Source organism: Portunus trituberculatus, chromosome 10 (assembly GCF_017591435.1).
Source record: "Portunus trituberculatus isolate SZX2019 chromosome 10, ASM1759143v1, whole genome shotgun sequence".
NCBI classification, from domain to species: Eukaryota; Metazoa; Arthropoda; class Malacostraca; order Decapoda; family Portunidae; genus Portunus; species Portunus trituberculatus.
This window is the reverse complement of record NC_059264.1, coordinates 10,822,835-10,835,334: the sequence shown is the minus strand read 5'-3', so window position 1 is coordinate 10,835,334 and position 12,500 is coordinate 10,822,835. Positions and strand designations below refer to the sequence as shown.

General features: G+C 40.0%; 1 protein-coding gene across 2 annotated transcripts in view; it reads right to left on the bottom strand.

The window, feature by feature from the left end:
* The window catches only part of LOC123501962 (matrix metalloproteinase-14-like), a 44,959-nt gene that overhangs the window by 18,735 nt on the left and 13,724 nt on the right, over positions 1–12,500 (bottom strand). For both annotated transcript variants that reach the window (XM_045251078.1, XM_045251077.1), the window contains exons 2-4: positions 4,121–4,313; positions 1,320–1,475; positions 732–862 (exon numbers count right to left, since the gene is read on the bottom strand). In XM_045251078.1, coding sequence (XP_045107013.1) covers positions 732–862; positions 1,320–1,475; positions 4,121–4,313 — 480 coding nt within the window. The remainder of the gene's footprint in view (positions 1–731; positions 863–1,319; positions 1,476–4,120; positions 4,314–12,500) is intronic.

Genomic DNA, 12,500 nt, shown 5'->3' with positions numbered 1-12,500 from the left:
ACTTTTTTTTTTTTTTTATATATACCTAAGAGGGAACAAAAGAAGGCAAAAATATGAAAAAGGCTATTTGGATTTATTGATCATTGTTATTTCCTTTGTTAGTGTGGATTCATGTTGAGTGTGTTTTGTATATATGTTTGATTGATTGGTTGGTCGGCTGATTGAAATTTATAGACTCTATGAACTGTTCTACTGTCTTTTGTTACAGGGAATTGAAATGAACTCTTTTTGCATTTGTCTCGTTGATTGATTGACTGATAAACAACAAAAAGATTCTAAGAAAAGACGACAAAAAATTACCACTGATCTTGTGTTTAGGATGGTTTGGCGCTGATCTGTGCTGGATCTGCTTTTTCTTTTCTTTTTGATAATGGACATTGATTATTGTTGTATTGGTGTCACAAAGAAAAATGATCGCGTTGTTCTATTATAGAAGTTTATGTGATTGTTTTCTTTCATTTATTTAGACTGTGGGCATCTTTTTTCGTTATTACTTGTGTACATGTGGTGTGTGTGTGTGTGTGTGTGTGTGTGTGTGTGTGTGTGTGTGTGTGTGTGTGTGTGTGTGTGTGTGTGTGCACGGACGTGCGTTTCAATGGTGCTATAAAGAAACTAATGTCATATGTTTGATAATGATTAAGATGAATGAAGGAGTCTCTCTCTCTCTCTCTCTCTCTCTCTCTCTCTCTCTCTCTCTCTCTCTCTCTCTCTCTCTCTCTCTCTCTCATTACTGGTATGTGATCTTCCTCTTCTTCCATCCCTCTGCTCCAATGATGTATCGCTTCCTTCTGGTGTGGTTGTTCTGCTGTGCTATGTCCTCTGGTCTCAAGTCAGGCAGCCCACAGCGAGGCGTCTCCATCAGCTAATCACATGTAAACAAAGCCACGTGTTATTTGGTGGGAAGAAATGTTAAAATAAATAAGTGGTGGCAGTGGTGGGATAGCGTGTGTGTGTGTGTGTGTGTGTGTGTGTGTGTGTGTGTTATATATTCGTACAATCTCTCTCTCTCTCTCTCTCTCTCTCTCTCTCTCTCTCTCTCTCTCTCTCTCTCTCTCTCTCTCTCTCTCTCTCTCTCTCTCTCTCTCTCTCTCTGCTCGTTTTACCTCATCTTATTCCCCTTCTCTATCCATCCATCCACTTAACCACCCACCCATCCGCCCATCTCTAATCTTATCCTCCCATTCCTCTTCTATTCACCTTCACTATAAACCAACAGCCCTCCACCCCTTAGTACAGTACCTATCTGCTTCAATCTGACCCTCACTGCTACATTTCAATACCAAAACATATTACCACCTCAGTATCGCCCCCTTTCTTACCTTCACTGTGGCCTCGTCCAGCTCGCCCGTCTGTTCAATGCCCCCAAACTCCTGCACCCTGAGTAGCGCATCTCGTAGAGTCTGCTGCGTGTAGACAAAATCTGTATTGTTGTCCCCTTTGTTCTCCACGTATCCAAACTTCTTCATAAAGTCCATCTGTGAAAGAAAGAATGGCAGGAGGTGAGGGAGTGGATGATGGTAAGGAGTAAGAGGAAGGTGAGGAAGAACAGGTGGTTAAGTTTGTGGGGAAAGGAAAAAGGAAGAGTTACAAGAGAAAGGTGGAGTGGAAAGGGGGACATTTATTGATCAGTGAGGATGGAGAGAGAGAGAGAGAGAGAGAGAGATTGAAAGAAGAAGTAACATGAATAGAAAAATAGTAGAAAGGTAAGAGGATCTGCACTTCTCTAGACAGATAGATTGATAGGTAGACGGACAGACAACAAAGAGATAGATAGATAGACAAGCAGAGGAGGTAGTTCCCAAATTAAAAGTTTTGTATAATTACCTTATTATGCAAATTAGCAAGCCATAAGTGCAGGTAACTTAGGAAAATTAGGAAGCAGGTGAGGGAGAGGATAGAGTATTGATGTGTCAGGTAGAGGGACAGATAGATAGAGGGATAGATAGATACATAGATAGATAGTTTAAAAGATAGATAGATAGATAGATCGAAATTTATATAGATGGATAGATAGATCGATCGAAAGATAGATAGGTAGATAGATATATTGTTTGACTGATTGACTGGCAGACAAATAGATAAATAGATAGATAAATAGAGAGAGAGAGAGAGAGAGAGAGAGAGAGAGGAGGAGAGGATAGAGAAATAGAATGGCATGAATAAAATAGAAAAATAGTTGAATAGATAGATAAATTAGTCAACTAAATAATTCACTGATTGACAAGTCGATGATTGGATGTATGGACTGATAGATGTATAGATAGGTTGTAAAAAATATATAGGTAAATGAATAAATAGAAAAATCACTAAATCAACAGATAACCAGACAGACAGACAGACAGACAAACAGAAATAGATAAATAGATAGATAGACGTTTTACTTGATTAATATGTGATTTAAGTAATTAGAAAACGGATTCCTATACGAAGATGAATAAATCAATGAGTAAGATCGTAAATTATAATATTAGGGAAAAGTTCATGAGAGAGAGAGAGAGAGAGAGAGAGAGAGAGAGAGAGTGTGTGTGTGTGTGTGTGTGTGTGTTTGCTCGTAAGAGAAAATAAAACCATGGAAACAGTGGTACAGTGGAACCATGCGTGCTTTGGGGTCCGAGGGGTCTCCAAGCGCATGGGTTCGAATCTTGTCCACGGTCCGAGTGTAGGTTGGGCTTCCTCACTCGGGGCAACGGTTTCCTAGTGGGTGGGCTTTGAGATAGGAGGTACCCAAAAAAAGTATTCCCTTTAGCCCATAAATTCCCGTGTAAAGCCGACATGGTATAAAAATAGATAAGTATAAGAAATCTGAAAAAAATATATATACAAAATATAATTACTGAGATACAACATAACGTTGCATTTTGATTAATTACTTGGAGATGAGGCAGAAATTTCCTTCAGGTTTTTCTTCAATGCGTGACGAACTAGTATATGTATGTAAGGTTTATTAGAGGATTGGAGAAGTAAATGAGACGGAGTATTGTAGTGGTAGTGCTGGTGGTGATGGTGGCAGTGGTGGTAATAACGTGGTGGTAGTAAAGTATTAGTAGTAGTGGTAGTAGTAGTAGTAGTAGTAGTAGTAGTAGTAGTAGTAGTAGTAATAGTAGTAGTAGAGAGGAGGAGAACAAGATGATTTTCAAGGGTAATAAAAAAGGAGTGGTATTGTAATGGTTGTGATGGTAGTGGTAGTAGTAGTAGTAGTAGTAGTAGTAGTAGTAGTAGTATTATAATTGAAACTTATAATTACATTTTAAGCAACTTTTTTTTTCTGTATTGGTATTGGTGCTTCAAGTAAACCTTTTATTTTTATATTTTGATGCCCTTGTTCTGTTTCTTAGATTTCAAAAATGCGGTGATGGTGATAGAGCTGGTGGTGGTGGTGGTGGTGGTGGTGGTGGTGGTGGTGGTGGTGGTGAGAGATACATGGGATGAAGAGAATTTTAGATATAAGGTTGATTGATACTGAGGGAGTTGGAATGTTTGGAGTCAAGAACAAGGAGGAGCAGGAGGAGGAGGAGGAGGAGGAGGAGGAGGAGGAGGAGGAGGAGGAGGAGGAGGAGGAGGAGGAGGAGGAGGAGGAGGAGGAGGAGGAGGAGGAGGAGGACAACGACGACGAGAAGGACAAGATATACAAATTCACTTCTATCCATTATTCTGTTTAGTACCAATTTCAAATGTAGTGTGTCAATTTGCATGTTCAGAGGAGGTGAGAAGGACGAAAGGACAATAAAGAGAAGGAAAAAAGAGATGAAGAAGAAGAGGAGGTAGACCACTTGCTGAGTTGATAGAAGAAGGAAAAAAAGAGCAGGAGGAGGAGAAAGTTGAATAATGTAAAGGGGAAATGAAAGAAAGGAAAGGATGAAATGGAAAAAAATATAAGCAGTATTTTGCATGAAGAAAAAGGAAAATGAAAAGAAAAGGAAAAGAAATGTAGAAATATTGTTAACTTGCAACTGGGACCATAAAAATACTCTTAAAAGCACATCTAACTTCAAAAGGAACCCTTGAAACAATAGAGGTGCAGTCCAGAAGTGTTGAGAGAGAGAGAGAGAGAGAGAGAGAGAGAGAGAGAGAGAGAGAAAAGAAAGAACAAACAAGCCAGTCATTCCAATCATGAACTCACAGCATGGAGAAAAGACCCAGATCTTGGCTTGGGTCTTGTCTGCGGATCAATCTCCCTCTTCGCTCTGTCCATCGTCGCCGCCTCCTCCAGTTTCAGTGTCTCGTAGTCTACCCGCTGCCCTAGAGGAACGCCGCTCGCCAGGCCTGCCCACAGTAGAGCCACGGCCGCCCACCGCCACCCACTCATTGCCATCCTGAAGAAGATACAAGAAGCGTCACTCAGAATGTAGTTTAAGCTTTTTTACGTCTGTGGTTGGTGGTCTTTTGTTAGCAATGAGAGACTGGGATGGAAATTGCTTGCGTGGACAAAGGAGAGAGGTGGAGGAGTGGGGGAATACAAGAAGGGAAGGAGGGAGGGAGAGAGGGGGAGAGAATAGGAAGAGGACTGTTTTTGTGGGTGTGTGTCATTTTTATTTAGTAAAGCTATATAAGAGACTGTGCTATAATAAGAAGATATATGCAAGTTGCTGGTGATTATAAGGAAAAGAAAACATCCAGCCGTTATATTTTGTGTTTTCCAGCTTGAGGAACCATTTGAGATGCTGCAGTATTCAACAGAACACGTGTTTAAAAATTTCCTCACGATAACAGAAAAAGAAAAACTACTAACAGTAGATCAGATCGCAGATTATCACAGGAAAAAAATACTAACACTACCACAAACGTAACGCGACCCTGAAACTCAAACAGGACGTGGGGACAAAGGCAATTTTTTTGGCACAGACAGGAGCAAGGGGACAATGCCAAGCGGCGCTGCTTGGCCTTGGCGGAGTGTCACTTGAGCTGCGGTTTGCCGGCGAAAGTCAAGAGGAAAATGTGATATGCAGCTCGATTGAATCCGTTTGTAGAAGGAAATTGAAGAGCTAACATATGAGGCGGAACTCTGAGCACGAATTGAGAGAGAGAGAGAGAGAGAGAGAGAGAGAGAGAGAGAGTGTGTGTGTGTGTGTGTGTGTGTGTGTGTGTGTGTGTGTGTGTGTGTGTGTGTGTGTGTGTGTGTGTGTGTGTGTGTGTGCGTGTATGTCAGTGAGACGTGGCTTATCCTCTTCATTGTTGTAGGTTTTATGCTTGTGTTGTGTTGGCTGTAGGTGTGTTGTCTAGGCTATGGGTGTGTTGTGAAGGGCGTGAAGTGTGCTGTTTTGTCTTGTTTTGTGTTGTGCTGGGGTTTAGTATGTTGTGTTGTGTTGTGTTGTGTTATGTTGTGCTGTGCTGTGTCGTCCTGTCTATGCTGGACAAAACGTGAGTGTGTTTCGTGTTCCAAACTGTGATGTAGCTAAATAATGTTAAGGAAAAGTTAAAAAGCACTAACTGAAAACTCGTCATACACTTGAGGATTATCTAAGGAAAGAAATCTTAACAGGGTAAAAAAATAATAAACTAAGTAACTTCTCATAAATCTTATAGCAATACGCTAAATATTCTCCTTAACCCCTTCAATACTAAGACGCATTATTACCTTCATTTATGGGTATGATTAGACGATTTTATTTGCATCAGAAAGAGTCTATGGAGGCCGGAAGAGTAAAGGCCAGAGTCTTCACTATTTCAATCCCAACATAAGCATCTGAAGCTGTGTAAAGTCAACAAATAATTACCAGAATAAACATGAAAAACGTTTCCTGGTACTGAAGGAGGTAATAACCATGATACTCTTGACACACTGCCACTTCAATGCCACGTCTCTCCTACTGACACAGCACCAGTATAGGAGTTCCAACAAACGGAAAGGATATGAAGGTGTGGTGCAGTTTGTCATCTATTTTAGCACTTAATTACTGGAACATATTTTTACCTTGAGATTTGTGTACGATTAAACCATTGTATTGATATTAGGAAGGGTCTATGGAGGTCAAAAAATTAATGGCCACAGTCTTCAGTGCCAACAAACGGAGAGAATATAAAAATATGGTGTTGTTTGTCATCTATTTTAACCCCTTCAATACTGGGACACATTTTTACCTGGAGATTTTTGTACGATAAGACCATTTTATTGATATTAGGAAGGGTCTATGGAGGTCAGAGAATTAATGGCGACAGTCTTCAGTGCCAACGAACGGAGATGATATGAAGATAATGTCCTGTTTTTCATCTAGTTTAACCACTTAATTACTGGGACACATTTTTACCTGGAGATTTTTGTATGATTAGACCATTTTATTGGTATTAGGAAAGGCACATCAGAAAATTAATGGCCACAGTTTTCACTACTTTAATCCCCATGCACATAAGTTTCTGAAGCTGTATAAAATCACCAAATAGTCAGCTGAATGAATATGGTAATACGTCATGGTACTGAAGAGGTTAATCCTTTGAAATGAACACCATCACTTGACATAAGGTGTGAGGATTGCGTGGACTTGTGTTGGTGAGCCTTATACCTGTATTCAGAAACGCCTTACCCGTCTCACAACCACAATTTTCCAAGGCTACAGAGACAACTACCCGTATTTTCAAGGCAGTTTCTCCTTTTAGTATACTAGAAATCTATCACCAGAATCATAAAAATACTCTTAAAAACACGAGTATCTTCAACTGGAGCCTTTGGAAAGCAGTGATAGTGAGAGAGCAAAGGTTTTCAGAATACGGGTTCTGAACTGAGGAAAATAAGTAACAAGGAACCATTAGGTGTACACATGGTAATAACAGTCAGATCTCTACCTCGTTGTATTTCCTAGGACACCTCAGTACCTCTAACATATCACAGACTTATTGTATCCTTTTGGACACTTATCTCCTTGTTAGATACCATAGGACATTTTTTTTTTCAGTACCTCGAATACACTCCACTCTTATTTTCTTAGGACACTTCATTACCTCATCATATCTCTCCCTTGTTATGTTTTTCAGGACACTTCTGCACCTCTGAGACACTCCATCCTTATTATATTTCTAAAAACACTTCAGTACCCTTGTTACGTTTTTTTGCGACACTTCTCTACCACTATGATATTCCCATTATTCTGCATCTCCGGTTACCTCCATTCTCCACCAATATTTCTCATGCACCAGGCGACGCGAGACGATTAGTTAGTGTAGGTTTACATGCCATGACAAAATAGTGGGCTTCCTTTATTACTCTCATTACTGGGGTAGATTCTTAAACCCTCTGTTCTCTTACAAAGGATTGTTTTGAGAGACCACGGAGATAATTAGCTTTCTTGAGATTTTTTCCTTTTCATAGTACGTATAATCTCTCTCTCTCTCTCTCTCTCTCTCTCTCTCTCTCTCTCTCTCTCTCTCTCTCTCTCTCTCTCTCTCTCTCTCTCTCTCTCTCTCTCTCTCTCTCTCTCTCTCTCTCAATATGTATAAGGAGATGTCACCTACTCTTTTCGCTTTCTCTTTACGTTATGTTGGTCACGTGACTCTTTTGTTTGTGTGGATGGGAAGGAAATGCATGAGTCAAGAGCAAGATGAGAGAGTAGGAGGAGGAGAAGGAGGAGGTGGTGGTGGTGGTGGTGGTTCGGAGAAAGAATAAGTGCAGAGATCCGTTATGTCGAGAAAAGTAATATTGGAAGTGGTGGTGGTGGTGGTGGTGGTGGTGTTGTTGTTGGTGGTGGTGATGGTAGTGGTGGTGGATGCAGTAGTAGTAGTAGTAGTAGTAGTTATATAAGTAGTAGTAGTAGTAGTAGTAGTAGTAGTAGTAGTAGTAGTTTTTGTGGTGTGTATTTGTTTTAGTATGAATGATTATGATTAAAAAGCAAAAAAGTAAGAGATTTTAAAACAAAGGAAAAAAAGTGGGAAAACAAGAAGCACCACCACCACCACCACCACCACCAACCAACAACAACAACAACAACAACAACAACAAAACTAGTACTACTACTACTACTACTACCAACAAAAACATTAAAGGCTAACAAAACATCAAATGGAAACTAGAAATATCCTTTAATTCATCCCAGGCTGGCGGTGCACACGGGCGGGCGGGACACACCTGTTGCAGCGCGGCCCAGGTGACCCCTTGAACAGCCGAACAGGTGAGTGTGTGCGGGCTAATCTATCTCTCTAATTACGTCTATTTACCTTTATCTCTCACCATTATTTCACTGATTCTCTTTGTTGTATTTAATCTCTTCATTTTTCTTTTTTTTTTTTAGTTTCTTTTTCTTTTTTTTTTTCTTCGTATTTGTTTCTGTTTTTATCTGTCTTCATTTGTCTTAGTTCTGTTGTGTTTGTTTATTTTGTTATTGTTTTGCTTATGGTCATTTGTCACTGGTATTTTTTTTTTTTTATTGGTATTCGTGATTATCAGTTCTAGTTAGTTTTTGCTTTCTTTCTTTTTTAATCATAATTGGTTTTCTGGATTCACTCATGTCATTGGTTCTTGTTTTGCTTATCTACTCATATTTACTCTTATTTGTCAGTTTTCATTCACTTCGGCGACTATTCACTCCTCAAGAAAATTAACATGAGGTGCTAAAGTAATTCAACTCTTTTATAATTTTCTTTTAACCTCTTCAGTACCATGTCGCGTTTGTATATTCATTCTGCTTATTATTTAGTGATTTTTTACAGCTTCAGAAACATATGTGGGAATTATATTAGTGAAAAATGTGGCCATTAATCTTGTGACCTCCATAATCGTCTAATCGTACACAAATCTCAAGGTAAAAATATCTCATTATTGAAGAGGTTAATGTGAGCGAATGTAAAGTTTTATAATTTTCTTTTAACCTCTTCAGTACCATGTCGCGTTTGTATATTCATTCTGCTTATTATTTAGTGATTTTTTACAGCTTCAGAAACATATGTGGGAATTATATTAGTGAAAACTGTGGCCATTAATCTTGTGACCTCCATAATCGTCTAATCGTACACAAATCTCAAGGTAAAAATGTGTCTCATTATTGAAGAGGTTAATGTGAGCGAATGTAAAGTTATACATGAAGTTAACCTGAATGAATGCAAAGATATTCATTTCACTGTAGAAACCGCAAATGTCAACGAAAATAGAGAGAATTCAAGCAAACATGAATGAAGGAATGAATGAATAAATGCAAGAGATATTCACTACCCTTAAAATTCTCACTTAAAATTCATTCACAGCGACAAACTGAATCCAACAATATTCATCTCAAAAAAACGTACAAAAGAAACCAAAAGAACCCCATTCTGTTTATTTTCTACAACGAGAGAAACTTGAGAAGAAAAAGCTGAGTACATACTCTTCATAATTCTTCGTCCTTCTCACTATATTGTTTCGTTTTCTAGAGAGAGAGAGAGAGAGAGAGAGAGAGAGAGAGAGAGAGAGTGTGTGTGTGTGTGTGTGTGTGTGTGTGTGTGTGTGTGTGTATTATATATCTAAGAAAATTTACATATATCGTTTAACTACCACGAGAGACAGAGACAGAGAGAGAGAGAGAGAGAGAGAGAGAGAGAGAGAGAGAGAGAGAGAGAGAGAGAATGAAAACAAACACATGCAGAACAAAAGCAACAAGGACGCTGCTAGTCATCTTTCAACAAACACACACACACACACACACACACACACACACACACACACACACACACACACACACACACACACACACACACACACACACACACACACACACACACACACACACACACACACACACACACGAGGCATAGTCAGACAACGGAGATGACACAGATGATAGTGATGGTAAAGAAAGATGTGATGAAGTTAAAAAGGAAGGGAGGGGGAACTAACGAGAAGAGGGAAAAAATAGAAGAGAAGGAATGAGAAAGATGTAAAGCTTTAAGAGGTGGCAATCAATACAAATATAAACGAAAGAAGGAAAAGAGAGAACGGAAATCAAGGTATAGAAAAAAGGATATGAGTAAATGTTATGAATTCAGTGAACGGAAAAGGAATGGAGGATAAATAAGCTGAATTAGGAAACAAAAACGAGAGACCAAGAAGATAAACTTGAAGAAAGAAAATGAAACAAGAGATTATTAATTGTCGGAAGGAAGGAAACACACCAGAACACAAAGAAATAACGAACAGCAGAAGACTACTTAGACACATGAGGTCGTTTAGATTAGCTACCCGATTTTGTGTAAAATAAAAAGAGTAGGATAATAAAGACGAAGGCTCTCCTCCCACCGATCTCTCCTAATTAGTTTTTTTTTTATATAAATTACACACAGAAGACTACTTAGACACATGAGGTAGTTTAGATTAGCTACCCGATGTTGTCTAAAGTAAAAAAAGTGCAGGATAATAAAGACGAAGGCTCCTCCCCACCGACTTCTACTTATTAGTTTTTTGGATAAATTACACACGCTAATATAAAGTAAAATCTGAATGTTTGTGTGTTTTCGAGTTGTCATTGATTCAGGTCATGATTTAACTAGGAATACATACCAACATATTAGGCAAAAAAAAAAAAAAAAACATAAATAGAAGTAGTCATTCCTGCAGTCTCTTAAAATGATGCTAATGAGATAACAATACATTTGTGAACAACTGCTAACTTCTAAAAACTATATGAAATGCGATTTTTTTTTCCCATCTTTGTGTTTGTTAATGTATGATTCTGGACAAAGGCAACAATAAAGACTACTAATAAAGACCTACACCAGTCCCCAAAGAACGCAGTCATAGGGAAAATAGAAGCCATCAAGTCTACAGGTAACAGTCCCTTCGTGCATCGTACCTACTTATTTTCTCATCATCCTCATCCATAAATATGTCTGATCTTCCTTTAAAGCACCTTAATGGCTCAGCACTAACAACCTGATTACCGAGTCCAGCCAAAAGTGTTTCCCAAAATTTGATGGTAAGTGTCTTGAAATCTCCCTCTTGCAACCTTCCTCTTGAACTCCCTCCTGAAACGCTTCAAGTCAGAGTGTTGGTCCGCTGTCCTCCACATGATGTTAATGAAACTGATTTAAATCCATTAGGGTCGCCCAGTAACCTCGCCAGCCTGCAGGACATACCACTGCTGCTCCTGCTGCTGCTGTTGCTCTTTCACTAGGAGAGAGAAAGGTGTCCTCGCAATTGTTATAGATTCGATCCTAAGAGATAATAAATCGGCGGAAGAGTCAGCGTTCTCTCGTCACCTCCACTGCCGATAAATTACGTTCTTTCCATGGAAGTAATTTAACTCCAGTAAAACATAACTCAGAGTGACTTGCACGTCAATCGTTTTTTCGTTCTTATCGAGACGCTTACGTATACACTCCCAAGTTTCTTTGGCGATGGCGGATTTTCTTGTGATCTAATATAACCAGTTAGTAAGTTAATCGAGATATTTTCTGCTCATAGTTAAAGCAAATCAGAGTAACTCAAATGCCACTCTTTATTTATTCATTCTTATCTAGACACAGTTTGTATCATATTCTTTTGCAAACTTCTCTGGCGATACATGATCTTGTTGCTGTGTATCTTATCCGTTTAGCTACTCAAGATTCTTAACGTGTTCATGTTCAACGTAACGCAAAGTAACTCATGTACCACTTCTTGCTTATTCTTATTTGGCAAGACGCACCTCCTTCTCTCCTCACACTTACTCGCATCCCTTACCTACTTACAATTCCTGACACATGAGAACATAAGGGAAGCTGCAAGAGGCCACGTGGTAATTCTTTCATAAAACATACATCCTGTCAAGACGAGAGACAAAGACGAGCAGTATATGGAAAGAGGGAAGATGCTGGAGATGAATGTGCCCGGCGTAAGAAAGAGGAAGGTTAATTGATGCAATAAGGAAAAAGAAAATACTTGTAGTGGGCGACTGAGTAAGACGTAGAGAACCGAGTATATTGGAGAAAATAGATCAGTTACAGCGATTCATGAGCAACACAAAGGAAAAAAACTGATATCACGAATACCTGCGGGCGGCGACCTGGCTAGAGGTGGTGTGCCGCGTGGTGAGTCGCTGCGGCCCTCGCTCAACACGGCACCTCACACCACTGACACAAAACCCATCACAGGCCGCACCAAACCCTCACCCACAGACCCTTAGTTAGCCCTTTCCCTTCTCGCTCCTGCCACCTTACACTCTCACTCACTCTCTCACTCACGCCCCTTCCCTTCGTCCTTCTCTCCTCGCACTGCCGCTGTCCTCTGCACTATTCTCACTGTTGCCTGCCTGCACTTACTCACGGTCACTGAGCCGGACCACCACCACCACCACCACCACTACCACTTGGTTTTGACAGTCATAACTAGATTCACACAGAGCACCACACACGCCCACTGTCCCCCGCCCACTGCTCTCTGCCTGCCACCCTCAACCACTGTCCCCACCCAGCGCCCACTTCCCGCCGCCCACACCAGGAGTTAGCACGCTAGATCTACGCAAGGAAAGAGTAGATAGAGAAGGGAATAGTTTAAAGTAGCGGTGTGTGTGTGTGTGTGTGTGTGTGTGTGTGTGTGTGTGTGTGTGTGTGTGTGTGTGTGTGTGTGT